The sequence below is a fragment of the Miniopterus natalensis genome, chromosome 21, assembly GCF_054644295.1.
Source record: "Miniopterus natalensis isolate mMinNat1 chromosome 21, mMinNat1.hap1, whole genome shotgun sequence".
Classification (NCBI taxonomy): domain Eukaryota; kingdom Metazoa; phylum Chordata; class Mammalia; order Chiroptera; family Miniopteridae; genus Miniopterus; species Miniopterus natalensis.
Window position 1 is genome coordinate 12,159,615 of NC_142101.1, and position 21,555 is coordinate 12,181,169.

At 34.7% G+C, this 21,555-nt stretch overlaps 1 protein-coding gene across 6 annotated transcripts in view; it reads left to right on the top strand.

Moving 5' to 3' along the window:
* The window catches only part of CDC42BPA (CDC42 binding protein kinase alpha), a 145,261-nt gene that overhangs the window by 43,410 nt on the left and 80,296 nt on the right, over window positions 1–21,555 (top strand). For all 6 annotated transcript variants that reach the window (XM_016201428.2, XM_087828890.1, XM_016201421.2 and 3 more), the window contains exons 5-8: window positions 4,154–4,302; window positions 12,361–12,454; window positions 19,136–19,336; window positions 20,963–21,211. In XM_016201428.2, the coding sequence (XP_016056914.2) occupies window positions 4,154–4,302; window positions 12,361–12,454; window positions 19,136–19,336; window positions 20,963–21,211 (693 nt within the window). The remainder of the gene's footprint in view (window positions 1–4,153; window positions 4,303–12,360; window positions 12,455–19,135; window positions 19,337–20,962; window positions 21,212–21,555) is intronic.

Below are 21,555 nucleotides of genomic sequence, written 5' to 3' on the forward strand. Positions count from 1 at the left end.
TTTTAAAATATGTTTTTATTGATATCAGAAAGAGGAAGGGAGAAAAAGAGTGAGTTAGAAACACCAATGTTGAGAGAGAGCCATTGATCAGCTGCCTCCTGCACACCCCCTGCTGTGAATCGAGCCCTCATCCTGGGCATGTGCCCTGACTGGGAGTTGAACCGTGACCTCCTGGTTCATAGGTCGACGCTCAACCACTGGGCCACACCAGCCAGGTGGAAGTTTGTACCTTTGACCACTTTCCTTCAATCCTCTCTTCCTGGTTTCCCATGTCTGCTAATCACAAGTCTGATCTCTTTTTCTGTGAGTTTGGTGTCTGAAAGGAGTAGGGTTGTTTGAAAGATGAGAGGAAGGCTAGTGTGATTAGAATATAGCAACAAAGGGGAGAGAGAGGGGGGAAACGAGGCTTCCAGAGTGTGGATCGTGCTGAGGAATGAGATTTTATACTAATTTCAAAATGGGGTTTTTTTGTTTGTTTTTTAAATATATCTTTATTGATTTCAGAGAGAGGAGAGGAGAGGGAGAGAGAGAGACAGAAACATCAATGATGAGAGAGTCATTGATCAAGCCCGCAACCCGGGCATGTGCCCTGATCGGGAATCGAACCCAAATAGCCTGGATCCTAGGTCGAAACTCAACCCCTGAGCCACGCCCGGCCAGGCTCAAAGTGGGTTTTAAGGAGAGTGTGGTAAAGTTTTATACTTTACATAGAACATCTTGGCAGTAGTGTGGAGAATGGATTTCAGGAACAAAACTAGAGGAAAAGACTAGTTAGGGGACTTGTACAATATTTGGGTGACAGGCAACAAGGGCTTGAATAAGAGTGATAATCTCCTAGTAGGGATGAAGGGGAGGAGATGATTTCAGGTACTATTTAGGACATAAAATAATTAGAACTTCGCGTTTGAGTGGAAGTCAATGGAGGAGAGGAGTCAGAATGATTCCCAGTTTTCCAGGTCTGACTTGTGGGATTCAGTGGTTAGTACTTGGTGAATTGAGTTAGAGAAATAGGAAGAGAACATTTAGAGTAGAGGAGAAGATGGTTAGTTTAATTTTGTATGTGTGAGCTTTGGATTGTCACGTGATCCATTTAGTGGGGTAGATAGATAAGTCTGGTGCTTCTGAGGGTGATTAGCACTACAAATCTGGGAGTTCTTATGGATCAGGTTTTGGCAAGCTATGGCCTGCAGCTCAAATTTGACCCACCACTCATTTTTGTACAGCTTGCAAGCTAAGAATTGTTTTTATATTTTTAAATAGTTGAGGAAAAAATCAAAAGAAAAATATTTTGTGACATGAATATTATACAAAATTCAAATTTTAGTGGCCATAAAGTTTTATTGGAACACAGCCATGCCCATTGATTTATGTATTGTCTGCAGCTGCTTTTGTGCTACAATGGCTGAGTCGACTAGTTGAGACAGAGACTGGCACTGTGACAGGGAAACACACTGTATGTGCTCAGCAGATTACAAACTGCAGTGACAGTTACAACTTGATAGCTTTGAAAGTGCTCTATATAGTGCTATACTATGACATTTTATTGTTTTTGTTAATAGTGCACACTCATCATGGCAAATTAAGGAGAGAAGAAAAAAGTAGACTTCAGATATCATGCATTTAAAGCACTGTAGAGTGTGAATTATTTTGTTAACAAATGACAGCATGGTGTTTATCATGCAGCTACATTGTGACTGTATAATAAATGTTTACATTGCCACAGTTAGCAATCATCACAACATTCCTAACTCACAGGAAAGCAGCAGTCAGTAAAGTTAGAAAATTTAAAACATAATATCTTACCACAGCAGAATTTCTTCACAAAAGTAAAAAATGAAATGAGTCTTTCAACTTTCAACTGTAAGAAGTTCCTCGAATGCCTCATTTGTTAGCCAGGCAAGGAAAACAGTTCACCCATGTTGAGATAATTAAATCATGTCTGATGATTGCAGCAGCCAAAGAAGTGTGTCCACAGAAAATTAACGTGTCTAAGACTATTAGCCTTTTGGTGAGAATAGTTGCTCAAAGAATTGAGGAGCAACATCAATGGTTGATTATAAAACCAGGGAAGTGATTTTTAGTGGTTTTCTTTGGCTCTTGAGTTGAAGGATGTTACTGATTCTGTTCATTTTTTATTATTTGAAGAGTCAGTGCTGAGTTTAAAATAATAGGAATTAGCCTGTATGAATAGTTTGTGTGGTACAATTATAGTCAATAGTATTTTCAAAGAAGTTCAGAAAACACTAATCTGGAACAACCTAACTGGAACCTGCTAAGATGTATTACAGTTGAGTGATGAAAATATGTGTGAAGCAGAAAGAGGCTTAGTAGGACACATACACAAATCATTAAATATTAGGTGCTGAAGTCTATGGATATTCATTGTCTTGTTATTAATCAGCAGGTATTTTGCAGCAAATATTTGAACCTATCATGTGTTATTGAACCAGTAGCGTCAACGTTGAACTTCATTCAGTCTCATGGAAACAAGTGTTACCAGTTTCACGAATTTTTGTCAGAAATCAAAGCTGCATATCCTGACTTGCTATACAATACAGCTGTTCAGTCGTTTTGTAGTGGTAACATACTATTGCAATATTTTGAACAAAGGTCCAAGACTGAAATATTTTTGAACAAAAAACCCCATCCTCAACCATTATTGTGAAATACTGAATTGCTTTGGAAAGTAGCTTTTCCTGTAGACTTGATATATTTTAAAAATAATTATAACCCAAATTACAAGGCAAAGCAGCACTTACATGCAAAACTTGTATTACGGTGAATTCATTTTGACAACTAACATTGTTTGAATCACATGTAATGTCAAGTTGCTTTATCTACTTCCCATGCTGTCAAAAGAAAAAGAAGTGAGATCTCCTTTCCCACACAGATTTGCAGCAGATGGATCTTTTGAGCTCAAACTGTAGTTCTAGCATTAATTTTTGGGACTTGGTGCAAATGAAAAGGAAATGTCCATAGTTAAAAATCCCAAGTGATTCATTTGCAATGCAATGACATGCTTAGATTCCCTCTGTGGGTTCAATTAATTTGCTAGCACAGCTCACAGAACTCAGGTGAAAGAGATGCATAGGGCAAGGCATGAGGAAAGGGACACAGAGCTTCCATGCCCTCTCTGAGATCACACCACTCTCTCAGCACCTTCATTTGTTGGCCAACCTGGAAGCTCTCCAAACCGCATCCTTTTGGAGTTTTATGAAGGCTTCATTACATAAGTATGTTTGTTTAAATCCTGGGCCAATCATGATTGATTTCAACCTCCAGTTCCTTTCTTGGGGTGGGGAGAGGGTGGGACTGAAGTTCCAACTCTTTAATCTTGGTTGGTTCCCCTGGCAGCCAGCTCCCATCCTTAGGTTACCTAGGAGCTTTCCAAAAAGTTGCCTCATTGACGTCAACTCTGGTGTGGTTAAAAGTTGCTTGTTATCAGTAACAAAAGGCAGACACCTTTATCTTGTCAGTTAAGAAATTCTAAGGGTTTTCAGGAGCTTTGTGCCTATACACACACACACTTCTTATAAATCACAATATCAGACACAAACTCATTCCATATCTAAAATTAGTTGGCTTCTGTTTACATGTACCTTAGAAAAGTCCATTCTGATATTTGTACACTATCAGAAATAGGAAGAGAAACATATATATTGTGAGAATTACTGTATTCTATATTATAATGGTTTTCAAATGCTTATCCAAGTGCTGGTTATAATAAAGTTGTTACTGGTCCAAGATGAAATAAGGAAAATGTAGTGATGATGATGAATTTATTCAATGTAAAGAACTATCTTATATTCTGAATTTTTTAAAATCCACTTTGGAGAATTAAAATGTTCATTCTTTTGTGAAATGTTGGTAAAACTGTGGTCTGTTGTTGTAGGTGGTGATGATGATGTTACTTTGCAAAATACAACAACAAAACAATAGTAATCCTATGTGGTTCCTGACCCAATTTTTAAAAATTTATTTTACTGCTTTATGAAATTTACAAGTTTTATAATGACTGCTGATGATAAATGTATGTAGCTTTTTGTCAGTTGACAAGTCTTTTACCTAGTGCTATTTGACCTTGGGTTACATTAAATATACTATTTTTCACCCTTTTAAATTTATTGAGTACATTTTATTGTTTTTTCTCCAGTATCTGGTTATGGATTATTATGTTGGTGGGGATTTGCTTACTTTGCTCAGCAAATTTGAAGATAGATTGCCTGAAGATATGGCTCGATTTTACTTGGCTGAGATGGTGATAGCAATTGATTCAGTTCATCAGCTGCATTATGTACACAGGTGAGTAAGATGTTGTTTCATTGCCTCATGTAATATCTAGAAGCAGAGGTCTATTTATACCAGAGTTGTTAATTATGGTCTTAAATACATTTCTCACCAACCAAAATATTTATTCTGAAATGGTTTTAATTGTCTTGCTTCTACAAGGCACATCACATCCCTGAAATTGGTACACAGTAATGAGATGAACTGATGTAAACAATTCATGTAATAAATGATCACTGATAATTTATATGTGCTGTGCTAAAGTGTAAGCTACTGTTGCTTATCATGTTATTGATTTTTATGTTTGCCTTATTTTCCCCATTAGATTTTAAGCTTCTAGAGGCATAGAGTGATATTTTCCTGTTGTGCTCAATGGATGTATTTTATTATTTCTCTCTGGCGGTTTGCTTCACCTAGTGGAGCCTTGTGGTTGTTTCAAGGTTTTAATTGGTGTGGGTTAATAGGTCGCTGCAATATAGCACTCTCATTGTCAAATCATATTTTAGGAACAGTTACTCTGTTGTATCTGATATTTAAACCAAATTATACTTAAATTTCAAAAATGGTTACGTCAGTCACTGTTGTATAGTGTCCACTGGCTTTTATTTTCTCATAGTCAAGTTCTTTAGTCATTTCTTTCCTTCACGCCACATTCTGTAATAGATTTGGATAACTTAAAAATCGTGTGCAACAAAATGGCAAAACAGGTGAGGGACTAAAGAGTCCTGAGGTTGAAATTACATTTAAAAGAACCTAAACCAGGATAAAAAAGCTAATGAGCAGACGTTCTCAAGTTATGTTTTCATATTTTTCATGCATATTTTTACTTCTTTTCTGGCATAGTTAATTCATGTGAAAATGTTCAAATTTCAGATCAGACCAAGATCCTAAGGGCTCAGGCACACTAGCTTTTTGTTGAATGGAATCTCTCTCTGAAGGCAAACTAAGCTGGTTTCATGGAACTTAATGGCATACGTGTGCTTTCCTGTGTTTGTTTTAAAGTTAAGTACTGGCTTGAACAAATTCTTAGGGTGGAATGTGTTTTTTTGAAGTAATCTCTTCTTACCCTAGTTCAAAAATACAACAAAACCAAAACTTAAAATAATTCACTTATTCATGGATTTCTTCATAACTCCTATTTTTCCCCAGTGGGATTTGTTCCTGTTCAAGGTTTGTACTTACAGTTTTTATTAACCTCATCTACTTAATGTTAATAACATTTTATATAATATGGTTAACTCTAGTGTAAAATGTACTGAGACATTATAGGAAATGGATCAAACCTATTTTGATAGAATTTGTTGGGAGAAATACCATGGAATTCAGTCCTAAAGAGTTTTTCATCCCTTATCCCATAAGAATTTTATGAAGGATAGGTATGTGCTGGGCCTCCACCAGGGCGTTGGGCTGATTTCATCTCTTTCAGCTTGGATTCGTGGTATGATTTGGCAGTTTCCCCCTTGGTATATGTAAAATCATTACACTTTTATAGTGAGATAGAAATACTTTGTGGCATGAAGCTAATAAAAAACTGCCTTCAGTCTTTCCCAGCCTGGAGTCACATTTCAAAACTGGAATTTTTCATATTGCTAATAGAGGAGGTATTTGTATAATCTGAAATTACTAAAGTAGATAACGTTATAGTTAAAATTTTTTAGCTATAGGTGAATTCAGGGTGTGTATCATTACTGAAATTATTTTACATAAAAACAACCATTATATTATAGTTCATTTGGTATTTCAGTAACTGTGAGGATTTTGGGCCAACTTCAGAGTTGGAACAGTCCCAAAAGACCCCCCCTTACATCTGACACCAATTGTAGGTTCGGGTGTTTCCCCAAAACTCCCTCAGTTTCTTTAACTTACAAGGTCTCACAGAACTCACTGAAAGCTGTTCTTAGAGTTACAGTTAATTACACGGAAAGGGTACAGATGAAAATCAGCCAAGAGAAGAAGCACATAGGGCAGAGTTCAAGAGAAGTACGAAATGCATTGGGTGAAGATGCATTCATGTGTAGCAGTAGCATGGTGTATTGTCAGCCGAGGAAACACGCTTGAGCTTTTGGTTTCCAGAGTTTTGGGGGAGAGTCTCAGCATATTGCCTGCATGACTGACCATTAGTCTCTAGCCCTTCCCAGAGGTTGGGATGATACCTTTAGTTTCCAGTCCCTTTCAGAAGTAAAACTGATACCACATGTCTCATATAAATTACATCCCTCATAAATCACATTGTTAGACTGCTTGGTGACTAAGCCCCCAGGCAAACAAAGACACTCCCATCAGGCATGATATTCCAGGAGCCTAGGGATCACCTCACTGTAGCTGAGGATAAAGGCCAGACCCTGTCTTTGGGTAACATTGGTTCTTCACTATAAAGACCACCCACTGGCCTTTAGTCAGGGCTTTCTTACAGCAAAATCACATTGTCTGGGCAATCTACATTTAGTATAGCAATTTATATGATGGACACAGCAATAATATCAGTGTAAACATGCCTGTTACTTGGATGAGGCAGCTTGAACTATGTGTTTGAAGAGTTGTGTTAACTTTTTGGAATATGAAATTGGATTTATCAGAGAAGAGTCAAGTGAATAAGTATAAATTTTTGAAACAAGTTGATTTCAATGAAGACAGGAAGGAATGCCTAGATGACATAACAGTACATGAATACATTTTAAAGTAATTTTATATTGCTACAGTAATTCTCAAATATATTTGAGAATTATTTGAAGAAACTCCAGAAGAATCCAGTTTGTTATATCCACATTTTCTATTCCAGGCATAATATTTATAATAATCATACTTTGGTACTGATGGTGTGGTGAAGTCAGTATTAAAGTAAAAATGGCCCACAGAATATTGCCCTTTTCAATACGCTCATTGTTTTGGAATGCTTTTTTATTCCTAATGTTATAAATAAAAAATGTATCATTATAAATTTTAATTTTGACTGAGAGTTTTAAAATAATACTGTTCCTCTTAAGCCAAATGTAATTCACTTTTGCTTGGGGACAAGGAAAATTATTGACTTTAGGAACTTTAATGATAATTGGTATGATTCATATTCAAGTTAGGAAAAAACTTGAATAATGTTTTTACATTGATAGTGTAGAGATTTTATCTCTTCTAAACATTTCTTTCTCTGTTTTCATTGATTGTCAAGGTTAGAATTAATGTTTTGCCTGAATTTCCCTTCCACTCCTTTTATTGACAATACTTGGTATCTGGTTGGCTGGCTGCTACCTTATTTGCAAGATGTCACTGACCCAGAGACCCAGAGTGGTTCTGAATGCCAGATGTTATTTTGCTTCTTATATCAGGAAGTGCAGTTCTGCTGGCCTGTTGTTCTGTTTATCCATTGCTGTGGAACGTGTTTTCCAGAAGCAGGCACAGAGACAGACTGTGTAATGCAAGATGCGTTAATACCTGTGGAAGGGTGTTGGCAGAAGCAGGATTAGGCAGAGGGAGAAGTCAGATTGCACCGCAGGCCAAACCTTAGCCAGCCCTACTAGGTGTTCTGGAGAGTTTGTGGCCCATCAGGTCAGTTCGTCAAAATGGCCAAGTCTTTGTATTTCTGTATGTCATTTAATCGATATGGGCTGCCCAAGAAAGGCAGGCCTTCTGGTGAAGAGGCTCTTTGCAACTTTGAATGAGCTGACAGTTGGGAGCTGTCTGCTGACAATGGGAGCAATGCCCTCCATTGAAGGAGAAGACAGCACATCTCTGTAGACCCTGAAATATAGTGACTAATATAAAACAACAGTCACTTTTTACTCATGAGCCTGCAGTTTGGGCAGGGATAGGCAGGGACTGGTGTGTCTCTGCTATTTGGCATGTGTTGTAGTGACACCTGAGGTTGGAAGATGGACTGTCAAGATGACTCACTCACATGGGTAGTATGGCTCATCAGCTTTGAGTTCAGCCAGGGATATAGGCCTAGGGCCTTTGTTCTTTTCACATGGGCCTCTCCAGGGCTGTTTGAGTTTCTTAAAGTGCTGACTAGGTTCCATGAGCAAGTGTACTGACAATATGTAAGTGTAAACATCTTTCTACCTAGTGTATATTTGGGATCTCTTTCCATCCTGTACTACAGTGAGAACATTCTTATAATGAAGAGCATTCTTTACTCAGATGATGGATGTTGGTCAGCATCCACACCTCCCCTGACATTTGTGGGGATTTGAATCTGGAGTCTCTGTTTCACTTTGCCCACACTTCAGAAACCTGGAGTGCAAAGAGAACCAGAGCTATCTCTGTATAGGTTAGGTCCAGTTCAAGTCATATTTTGTATCCTTTCTCCCAGACATTTTTCTTTTGGCCACTATGGAATTAGATTTAGATGAAAATAATAATCTGGAAGGAAAAAGGAAGCTACAAAAGGTCAAGCTGTAGTCTTTGGTTGGAAAAGAAGGAAGGGATGTGTTTTCTTTGTTTGAGGTGATAAAGTGCATGGACTTATATAAATTTTAGGCCTACGTTTGCCTAGTAATTCAGGTCATATTTAGCATCAGCTAGATGGAAAGTCATCATTTCCTCCTCCCTATGAGTACTTTAAGTTCTACCTCATATCAGTGTTATACTTTGTTCCCAAAACAGAAATAAAATATTTTCAGACCCAACAGGTGACTAGAGGGCTAACTCATATCCTCCTGAGGTCTTATTAATTCAGAAGAGCAGGAGAGTTTTCATCTGCTCTTAACCATTTTAGGAACAGAGAGACTTCTTTTTCAGCCATGGAATAGGCTGCGTGAGATGTGCAGTGAGTCAGAAGGCAACATATTACGTGTATGAAATGTATAATTGTATTTCCTGTTGGACAAGCAGAGACCAATTAGTGTTATCATTATAACATTGTTGTGTTTATCTGTGATCTTGATATCCATTAATTAACTGTTTTGACTGAAAAATATTACTGCAGATGATCATAGTGGCTTAGTCAAAATATTTTCATATTCTTGGATTAAATGACTCAGACATTATACACATGTATTTTTGGTTTTTAATTAATTTTAATCAAGCAATACTGCATATAATTAAAACTCAATTAGTATAAAGATTATATTGAAAAATAGTCCCCCTCCATACCTCTTAATGCCTGCTTTCCAAAGGCAGGCACATCTCCTTTAAGCTATTTTTTCCTGTTATTTAGCCCAATATCTTTAATATCCTGATATTTAATGCTGATATTTCTTGCTATAAATTTTAGACATATAATGTTTGCATTTTAAAATTGATTATTTTTTATTAAGAAGAGTTGTTAAATTTAGTAAATAGTTTTTCTTTTTTTAAAAAAATATATCTTTATTGATTTCAGAGAGAGGAAAGGAGAGGGAGAGACAGACAGACAGAAACATCAGTGATGAGAGAGTCATTGATCGGCTGCAGCCCGCAACCCAGGCATGTGCCCTGACCAGGAACTGAACCCGGATCTCCTGGATCCTAGGTCAATGCTCAACCGCTGAGCCACGCCCGGCCAGGCCAAATTTAGTAAATAGTTTTTCAATAAAACAGGAATAGATGTGTGCTTCCTTAACATGCTGTATGTGTATCTCATCCCTTAGAAGTCAAACATGCTTATTTAATTGGTAACATTACTAAAGTCAGGACACAACAAAGATGTCCATTGTCACCAATAATATTTTACATTGTACTGAAGATACTAGCCAAACAGGCAAAAAAACACACATTAGAAGTATAAAAATAGTAAAATTATCACATTTATAGATGAAATATTATACATGGAAAATCAAAGAGAATTAACCTAAAAGCTACAAATGGTAAAATAGTTCAAAAAGGATATCAATAGCTTTTGTAGTCTAATTCATGGAGTAAATATTTACTGCATCTGGTTGTGGCTCAGGCTCTTTTCCAGGTGCTGAGAGTCCAGTAGTGAAAAAAACTGGCAAAAAATCCTGTTTTTCTGAAGTAGTTTCTAATCTAGCAACAATCAATAATTATAAAAAGATACAGAAGAAAAGATTCCATAATATGTTAAAAATACGGACTACTTAGGGATATATTTATTAAGAAATGTATAACTAACTATACAGTGAGGAAGACTGTCCCTATTAGATATTAAAATATGTGTTTAATAATTATTTCTACTGTCTGAAAAGATAAACTAATGGAACAGAATTGAAAGTCTTTTAATAGACCCAAATACCTATAAGTAAGTACTAACATGTGATTAAGGTTATATCTCAAGTCAGGTTAAATAAATGGTGTGAGGGAAAAATAAAATTAGATCATACCTTTCATGGTATCCCAGGAAGAATTTCAGATGTATTAAACATTGATACATAAAAAAATTAAACTTAAAGTGTTCCCATGAAATGAAACATGGGAGAATTCCTTTGCAATTTCAATGAGGACATAGTATTTCTAATTGAGTTAAAATTCACAAAAGCATAAAAGAAGACATTGATAAATTCAGTACACACACAAAAGAGTGCATGGGAGGAAAAGTCTATAAACAAACTAAAAAACCAAATGTTCACTGGAATAAAAAGATTTGCAACTCATATAATGGGCAGAGGGACAGTCTTCCTAATATAGAAAGTATTCCTGAAACTCTACAGGAAAAATATCGCAGTGTAATAGAAAAATGGGCAAAGGGCATTCCACAGAAACTAATGTAAAAGCTACTAAATATATGAAAAGGTGGTCTCACTGATAATACAGAAAAATCAAATATTTTTACTACTATTTTTCACTTATAAGATTGACACAAAGTCAAAATACTTGACAAACTACTCTAATATGAAGCTTTAAGGGTACCGAGCACTCAGACATGATGCTCATGGGACTGTAAATTAGTTCAGCTACAGTAAAAGGCAATTTGGGTATGAAAGTATTCCATATAAAAATTAAAATTAATGAACTAGAGCAAAATGTATCAACATAAATAAATTTTAAACATAGTAGAATAAAACCAAGTTGCAAAACACTACACACAGTTTGGTATCAGTCACAAAGCTTAAAGACATTCAGAAAAATACAGTCTTATGGTTGCATCTGTATATACTAATAATAAAATGTATGAATGGACAGTGGTCTGGATTTGGCCCATGGGTCATAATTTGACAACCTGTGATCTATGACATACTCACAGAAATTACTTGAATAGTTAAAGTGGTACTAATATTATCCCCCTATTACAGGTGGGAAAATTGAGGTCTAGAGACCTTAAGTGGAATCATTTAGGTTAATTAAAATAACCTTACCATACTCCCATTAATCACATGGCAATAGCATTTTTTTACATATATAATACTTAATGTTCTTTTTCTTTCTATAAAAGCAGAGTGAACTGTGAGGGTCTAATCTCATGGTTTTCACAATTAAAATATTGAGAGTATGTTTAGAAACTGCATTACTGGGTCTTCTTTACACAATCATTTTATGTATGATTTTCCCAAGGTTTGTAATATGTTTTATTGTTCAAATGGAAAAACAAATACAAAAACTGGTATGATTTATTTTGTTATTAGTTAGATTTGGATGTCTTACAAGCTACTGACTTGACATCAATAGATAGCTTATATAATATAGATCACCATTAAGCAGTTGTTTCATGTCATTTTCCAAAATCAGTTTTATGCAGCAATTTCTTTGTTTTGTCATGACCTAAAGTAATTGAGAATTTATCTGCATTTACATTCAGGGTCTAGGAAGTATATTTTTCCCTGTTTAATTTCATGGCCTAGAAGTTAGTATTATTGGTAGGTATCAAATAAGTATGGTCTTCTCTGTGTGCAGAAAGTAGGACTACCACAGTCATGTTAGAATATGTGCAAATTTAAAGGTAGGATCATAAGATCTTTTATTTATTTAACCCCAATGAAAATTACCATAGTACTTTTTATCTCCAGAACACTGAAATGACCTGTGTTAAAGAAAGTTCTAATATGAACCGGAGCCAGGATTTGAACCCATAAAATAGTCAAATAGATGTTCTTAGAGTATTAATTTTAAAATAATTTAAGATTTTAGACAAAAAGGTTCTTACCAAGTATCTGATTATGTTTATCCTTCTAAACTAAAAACGGAATGTTGTGTGTTTTTTTTTTTCAGAGACATCAAACCTGACAATATATTGATGGATATGAATGGACATATTCGGTTAGCAGATTTTGGTTCTTGTCTGAAACTGATGGAAGATGGAACAGTAAGTAAAGATAAATTTTAAATTATTTTACCCACAGTCATTTTTCTTGCTACTGGTCTTCTTTATCTGTTTAGAAACCATCTTTATTATCCATCCATTCATCCATTCGTCTTTCTATGCTTTACCTTCTTCCACAGAGGCATTTAGGCATACTTATTCATAATACAGCTTGTTTATAAAATCATATGCTATTTTAAGTATTTATATTAATGACCTGAAGGTGGTTACAGTATGCCTTTTATGAGACCCTTCTTTTTTCCTTTTTTAGCTGAACTGTTTATTATTGTACTCGAGATATTTTTATATTTCCAGATTGGTAAAGAAAATAAATCCTACATGGAAAAAGAAAATGCAGCTTCTTTGCTTTTATTTATTTTTTATCTTTCTTTTCTAGTTGATTTTCCTAAGGGACTATGTTAAAAAATGAATGCTTTTATCAGGAAGTCCTCTAGGTTGATTTAGTTTCATATTACCGTTTGCTTTAGTTCTGCTAACTCTGGGCCCCTCAATTGTTTTCTTTCGCTTACTTAAAAGTTTATATGCCCCAATTTTATTCTCTGGTTTGTTTTGGTTTTGGTTTTTACTTCAGTTTCCTGACTATATAGCAGAGGTCCAAATACATATCATTTTAATTGGCAGAAACGTTTTTAGAGAGCAGTTTAGTAAAATAGATTCTAAAGACCATGAAAATGTCGTATTATTTTGGACTAGTAATTTGACTTCTGAAAATTTATCCTAAGAAGGTGACTTTTTAAAAAAATTCTCACCCAATGATATGTTTATGATTAGAGAGAGAGAGAGAAACATTGATAGATTGCCTCCTGTGTGGGCCCTGACCAGGAATTGAACCTGCAACCTAGGTATGTGCCCTGACTGGGAATCAAACCCATAACCTTTTGGTGCACAGGATGACACTCCAACTAACTGAGCCACCTGGCAAAGGCAGGAGGTAACTTTTAAAAAAAGATTATATGATTTCTGCCTCTGGCCATGAGGAAGGGAGTAATTGGTACCAAATTGTCCTCTCACTTATAAACAGCAGTAAAACTGGACACAATATTGGAGACAGCTGTTTTAGGCAGTGGACAGCAGATAGCATGACTGTTACTTCTGAGAGAAATTAATTTGTGATGTGTGCCACAGTTTCCCAGGATTGGGACAGTTTGTTATTTCTGATGCAGAAAGCTAGAGTTAGAGCAGAGTATAGTAGTCCTACAGAGCTAAGGGGAAATAGGTCAGAATTAAGTTTAGCTAGGGTGCTTGGATTCTGTAGGACTTTACATTGGAGAGAAAGGAGTTGAATAGAGAAAGGGCCTGAAGTATCCATAGGAGGTTACCTCATGAAGGTTGAGCTTTGCATATGTAGTATAAGACCGTATGAGACTTACCAAATAATAGATACTATCCATTTGAAAATTGAACTGATTACTGGAAATCAAGCAGTGCTAGGGGAGAAAAAGTGCTAAGGAGACACTGGAATTTTGGCCCAGGAGAGCTAGTTAACACTTCTCATAACGTGTGAGATTTACCCTAAACCTGTCTTAACAGCCTAAATCCAAGTCATTATAAGAGTTTGAAAGTGGTCCTCCAAAAAAATGGCCTTAAATCATAGACTTTTTGTATATCCGCCCTCAGAGTATAACCGTAATCCAACTCATGTTCAAGAAGATAAGTATTTTTATTTATCTGCTTAAATAAGAATTAATATTCTTTAGAGGAAGATAACACTGTAAATGAACTCCAGGGGGAAAAGCTAGTATTTCCCCAGTCCTGCGTGTTATAACCCCCTTGGACTCAAAGCTAGGCTCCTCTCCTAGAGTCTAATATCCAGTCTTCCAAATCCCCGTGCATTCCACAATGCAGTTAGTACTATTTCTGTCTACATGGGTTTCCCCTGGTCATATTTATGCCTGAAATCCTGGTGTGTCTTCCTAGTCATTCATTTTTCATTGATCTCAAAATAGGTTTCCTGGGCATAATAGCATATTGGTCTTCCGTTTAGAAATTATAATGAAGAAACATTTATACTTGTTTTATTTCCATTTTCTTTTCAAAAGTGATCTATACATATGTTAGGAAGACATCACAAAAAGACAGTGTTCCTTTGTTCTAGTTCTTCCTACTTCCAAATCTCTTTTTCTAAAGGCAGACACTTAAAATCCTTTGGCTCTTCTGTTGTTTCATTTACTTACATAGTTCTTGTTATTTAGTTTTAGATATTATCTGTTTCTACCATGGAAGGTGAGGATTCAGGTCTCTTACCCCCATCTCACCCAACCCGTTCACTTCTCTCTGTTGTCCCGGTGCAGTTATCGTACAATCTTTCATTATATCCTCATCAGTTTTTTATAAAACAAATATTATTCATAGCTGTGCCATGCAGTTTATTTTAATTACACTTTTTTTCTTGAAAACTTTTTATTCTCCTTGTAGTAACTACTTTATTTTGCTTAGTTTTCTGACTCCCACCTGTATATCCCAGAACTCTCCATCACACATTAAGTAATTCAGCAATTCCTCTCTCTCAGACACATGAAATAACTTAGTTGTTCCTTTCATCCATTGGAAATATCCATACTGGAGTCTTGCATTCTCCCATTCTAATCTAGAGTGTTCTGCAGGCTGACTGCAGAACTATATTATCTTAGGACTTTCCTCATCATCATGGAATTCACCATGTTGCTCTCTAATACTGGATTCTCTTTCCTGGATCCCGCGTCTCCTCATTAGGTGGTAGCTGCCTGAGAAAGGTTCCATTGGAAGTAAATATTTCATAATTTTACATGTCTGAAAATGGCTTCATTTCTACCCTCATATTTGGTTGATAATTTGTCAGGACCTGATATTATAGGTTTGAAATTATTTTTTTTCGTAGAATTTGGAAAGCATTGCATTGTCTTCTGATTTACTGTTGAGATATCTGATGCTATTCTAATATCCGATCCTTCTGTTAAAACCTTCGCCCCCCTACTCTGGAAGCTTTTAGGATGTTCTCATTATCCTCAGAGTTCTGAAATGTTATGATTATAGGGCTTTGTATGGGTCATTATTACCAGGACAGCAACCACATTTTAACCTTTTCCAAATTTTGTGACTTTCCAAATCAAGTTTTAGCTTGCATTTTGGCTTTCACATCTGAGTTAAAACTGTACCATCTTAATCACTATATGTTTGTAAGAAGTCAGTTTCGGGGACAGGGGTGGGGCGGGGATTCTATAATTTTTTTTCTTCCTTTAAAATTGTCTTGGCTATTCTTGGCCATTTGTTTTTTCATATGATTGTTAGGATTATATTATTGGTTTGTATACATACATATACACATATACAAATACACTTTCACAGACACAAGCTTGTAGACTTGCACTGAATTTAGAGATTTAAATTTCCAGATATTTTCTGGAAATTTATGTCTATAATATGGAATTTTGCCATCCATGAATATGGCGTCTCCATTGCTTTAGATTTTCTTCTTATGTCTGTTAGTGATGTTTTAAAATAATATTCACTATAAATTCGTTACCTTTAAATAACATTAGATTTATTCTTAGGCACCTTGTGGATTTTTTTTGGAGGGGGTTATTATAAACAACTTTTCAAAATGCAGTTTGGTAGCTTATTGCTGTTCTTTAGGACCACAGCTGATTTTTGTATATGTATCTTGAAACTATCAAGATTGCTAAATATTTTAATTAGTTCTAAATAATTTGTAGATTTTTCTAGATTTTCTACATAGACAACTATATAACCCACAAATAATGACCAGCTTTGGTTTTTGTTCTTTCCAAACTTTATGCTATTTTTTTTCTCTTACCATGCAGTCAGTGATCTTCAGTACAATATTAAATAGGAGTGGTAATAGGGAGCTTCTCTGCCTTATCCCTGATTTTAATGGTTTTTTTTCTGTAGTTTCAAATTAAGTATAATGTTTGCTGAAAGCTTTTGGAATATATTCTGTATTGGATCAAGGAAATTTCTATTTCTGAATACTGTTTGTTGTTAGGGTTGTTATTGTAATCAAATGAGTTTTCTACATCCACTGACATGATATTAGGATGTTTTTTCTTTAATCTGTTAATCTGATGAATGACATAGATTGTCCAGATTAAATCATTCATTCTTTGGATCAACAGAATTTTATCTTGAAGTTGTATTGATATATCTGAACAAATTGCTGAATCTATTCAGATCAACTCTGCTAAAACTTTATATTAGATTGGTACCTGAGATTCATACCTGAGATTCATAATATTTGATATTGCAGTATAATTTTCCTTCTCAAGTTTATTTTTTGTCTGATTTTTATTTTTAGGTTATTCGAGCCTTATCAAATGAACCAGGAGAGCCATATCTCCTCCCCTTACCTGTTTTGACTCTAGAATAGTTTATATAATACAGGGCTTATCTGTTTCTTATATAATTGGTACAGTTCACATTTAAATCATCCTTGCCTTGGTGAAGTTTTGTTTTCTTCTGTTTGTTTTCCAGGTAGATTTTATACTTTTTTTTTTTTTAATTTTTTTTATTTTATACTATTGATTCAAATTTTTTAAGGGTTATAGGTCTCTTTGGTTTTCTATTTCTTCCTGAGTCAGTTTTGGTAAGTTATATTTTTTTTTCTGTCAACATGGTCTGATGTCAGTGAGTTGTCAGTTTTATTGGTATAAAGTTGTTTAGGTTGCGCTCTTCCTAGTTTTAAAATCTGTTATTTGTGTAGTTTTGTCCTTTTTTGTTCCTAATGCTGTTTCATTCCTGATGCTTGTGCTTTTCCTTCGTAAGCTTTGATAATAGAGCATTTTACTATTTTTTTTTGTATTTTCCAATTTTAGTTAGAACTTTTCTGTGGACCATTAATTATTTAGATGTATGCCTTTTAATATACAAAATATTGTATTTGCTTATTTATTTGCTTATTTCTAGTTTTATTTTAATGGAAAATGTGTCTATTTGATACCAGTTTTCTGGCGTTTGTCAAGATTTGCTCTTCTGTTAGCTCAATTTTTATATGTGTTACATGTTTGTTGAAAAGAATACTTTTTTCCTGACTTCTGCCCTCCAGAATAGTTTTGAATTTGTTATGCCAGGCTTTCTGAGGCACCTAACCTGGTGCCAATATTTTTGCCAGTTTCTTGGCTTGAGAACTTTTGGACCACATAAGCACTGTGAATTAAAATCCCAAATGGTGGGACTATGTGACCTAAAGTTATGGATTTCTAGAGGAGGATGTTTTCTTCACATATCAGCTTTCTCTGCTGAATGGCAGATTTTTTGAAATTCAGCTTTTTGTTTACGGTGGACCCTACGGTAAAGGTTATATGGGGCAGCCTCTCACTTCAAACCTCATGTGAGCTCAAGGCCTTTCCTTTGTCCTCCTGTTAAAATCCAAGTACCTAGAAAATGAAAACTAAAAATTCCCCAACCTCACCCCTGCTTTAATGCTTACCACCCCAGGTTCTCATTCATTTCTTAATTACTGGCCCCAGAGAGTTGTGGCTTTTTTTCAAAAGCTCATTTATATGTTTATAAAAAATGGTTGTATTTTATCTAGTATTTTTCAGAGTTTGGAATGGATGAGTTTTCAAATTACTTAATCTCAGTATTGCCAAAGAGGAAGTATGCTCTAATGATGATTAAGAATAGTAATTTAGCATGGATCAGACTGACGGATCTCAGAGGGAAGGAGGGGGTTGGTGGGGAGAGATTAACCAACGAATTTATGTGCATATATGCACAACCCAAGGACACAGGCAGTGGTGTGGAGACAGACTAGGGAGGAGGGTGGGGCAGGGTGGAAGGGGTCAATGGGGAGAAAAAGGGACATCTGTAATATTTTGAACAATAAAAAAAAAAAAAAGAATAGTAATTTAGTCCAGAAAATTCAAAATAACTATTATTCTACCTTGAGAATGTTAATTTTTTGATATGTTCATTTAAATCATATAAGGAACCAATTTTCTTTTACTTTAGAGTGTCTTACAAAATTTGTTTCCAGGATCTTTGTTAGCTATCATTTTCTAATTTACATCAAACTTGCCCTAATTATATGACCAACTATTTTTCTCTATTGGGACTTTATGTTTTGAAGGATATATTTTTCCTCCTTTATAATTTTTTAAATTAATAAGTAGTTTTCAGGACATTGTTATCATTTATTTCATTAGGTTTCCATTAAGGTGTTTAAAAATAATCTCCAGATTGCCAAGTTCTTTCAGGGGTTTCCCCCTATAACTGTAAAATTTTCACAGTTCGAGTTTTTTATACGTACATGTTAGGCAGATTATCAATGAGAAGGTTGTAACAGTATCTGATGGAACAAAGGCAGATAGCTATAGGTACATATGAATCAATTGTGCATTACTTTCAGTGCAGAAAATACCAGTTAAAAAAAAGAATGTTCGAAACTACTTGATTTTCTGGCCATGGTATTTAAATCATATTGTTACCCTAAATGTGTCAATTAAGTCACAGTTATAATAAAAGTTCTATAGTGTTACGATATCTGGAGAACTGTTAGTGTGGAGATTATGTAAAATTTAATTTATATGTACAAGGAAGCTAAATTCAGATAATGACAAATTTGTAGTTAGGAGATACTATTGTGTAAGTACATGTAAATATTTTAAATTTAAAACTATTTGTTTCTAGTATATTTTAGTAGATTACTAAAACTCTGAACTTCCTCAGGTCCAGTCCTCAGTGGCTGTTGGAACTCCGGATTATATCTCTCCTGAAATCCTTCAAGCCATGGAAGATGGAAAAGGCAGATACGGACCTGAGTGTGACTGGTGGTCTTTGGGGGTCTGTATGTATGAAATGCTTTATGGAGAAACACCATTTTATGCAGAATCTCTGGTGGAGACCTATGGAAAAATCATGAATCACAAAGTTAGTATACTTTACTGTTTTTCAAATTAATGTGGTAAATAATACATATAATAAATTTAATGTGATATTTGAAAAGAAATTTTTTTGTAAAAACAGTATGCAATCTAATTTCTATGCTAATAGAGGACATGACAAACATGAATAGTAAAAGTCCATTAATTATAAATAAAATTATTGTTTCTAACCGGCTATATTTTATTAGAGGAGAAGGTATTAAGTAGGAAATTATATGGTTTCTGGTAGAATAAAGGTCATAAGCAGATAGTTTTTAATCATTACTATTACAGTATAATCATGACTAGAATGAACTTATAAAATCTCAGCCTTCGTAGTGATAAGTGAGATTCAAATTAAAAAAAGAATGAGATACTTTTTCCTGTCAAATTGATAAAGATGAAAAAAAAAAAGTTCTTGGTACTGTAAATAATTCTGTGAGATGGACATTACTGATAGGAACACAAATCGATGTAACCTTTCTGTCAAGAAGATTATAAGTATGTATCTGGAGTCCTTAAAAAATGGTTGGAACTTTTGATTGAGCAACTTAAGCTGCAGGAATCTACCCTAAGGAAATCTTCAGTAGAACAAAGATGTATGTACCAGAAAACCTGTTCCAGTATTGTTTACAATCACAAAATATTAAGAACTATCTAGATGTACAACAGGAACAAATTAATAAAACTTTAATCCACTCAGTACCAAGTGAAATGGAAATAGATTGTTCATAGTAAGAAAAGGAAGGTTTCGTTCATAATGAGAAAAGGAAAAGGTTTTGATTGATCAGTCTCAGAAAATTGTGAGCAATTGCAAAAACCTGGAATGTGACTAGAAGCCCATAGTGACAATCTATTCTTTTTAATTTGTTCTACTGACACATTTATGATTACTTCCTTCCCACATATATAAATCACTTTTATAGAATTTATGTTCTTCTACCTCATTGCAAAGATAATCTGGTAAATAGTGATGAAGAGTTGAAAGACAGTAAATAGCTACAAAGTTGTAGAAAGCATGAAAACATTTCAGAGAGAAGTCATTGTACTATAACATGATTGTTAAAGAGCACAGAAGCTGGAATCGGACAGCTTCAGTCCAAGTCCCAGCTCTACCATTTACTAGTATGAGGCCTTGACTGAATTGCTTGAGCTCTGTGCCCTTGTTTCCTCTTCTAGAAAAATTAGGATAATAGTAGTACCTACCTTAGATGATTGCTGTGAGGATTAAATAAGTAAAGCACTTCCAGTAGTGTCAAGTACATATTACATTCTTTAAAAATGTTTATTATTATTATTTAATTATTAGTATGTGGCATATATGAACCATCTACTCTTGAAATATAGAAGCAAATTCTATTTTTAATGAATTCTCTTGATTCTGACAGCAGTTTAAGTTACTTTAGCATTTAATTCTTACTACAGTGTATGTATGACTAAGTCACGTAAGAAATTAAAAGTTCTTTAGGAAGACATTCTTTTCTCATTCCTGTATTTCTTTCAGTGTCTGTATTTTGTATCAGTATACATTTATTAGGTATATTTAAAGGAAAATGTATCTTCAAGAAAATAAATGTTAATCAATCTACTTGTTAAGTTAAAGACTGATTTATTTTTTTTTTTCTGTGTTTAGGAGAGGTTTCAGTTTCCAGCTCAAGTGACAGATGTGTCTGAAAATGCTAAGGACCTTATTCGAAGGCTCATTTGTAGCAGAGAACATCGACTTGGTCAAAATGGAATAGAAGACTTTAAGAAACACCCATTTTTCAGTGGAATTGATTGGGATAATATTCGAAACTGTGAAGCACCTTATATTCCAGAAGTTAGTAGCCCAACAGATACATCAAATTTTGATGTGGATGATGATTGTTTAAAGAATTCTGTGAGTATGACATTGTGAAGAAGTTCTGTCACCTTTTCTTTTTAATATGCTTATAAAGTAATTTTTTGGACCACCTTATCAGTGATCAGTCAGCCAGTTGTGGCTTCTAGTATTGACTCACAAATTCAAGAAATTAAGAGGATTGAGGTGAACATAGTTACTCATGACTGGGAGCAAAATTAAAATTCAAAGGATTACTCCCTAGATTAGTTACGCCATTAGTTTTCCTAAGAAAGGGACAAATTAGGTGCTTTAAAAAGTGGACTTCATGATGACAGAGTGAAGAGGCTGGCACATCTCTCCTTAAAAACCACATGAAACTAGACAAAATTGTTAGAAACAAC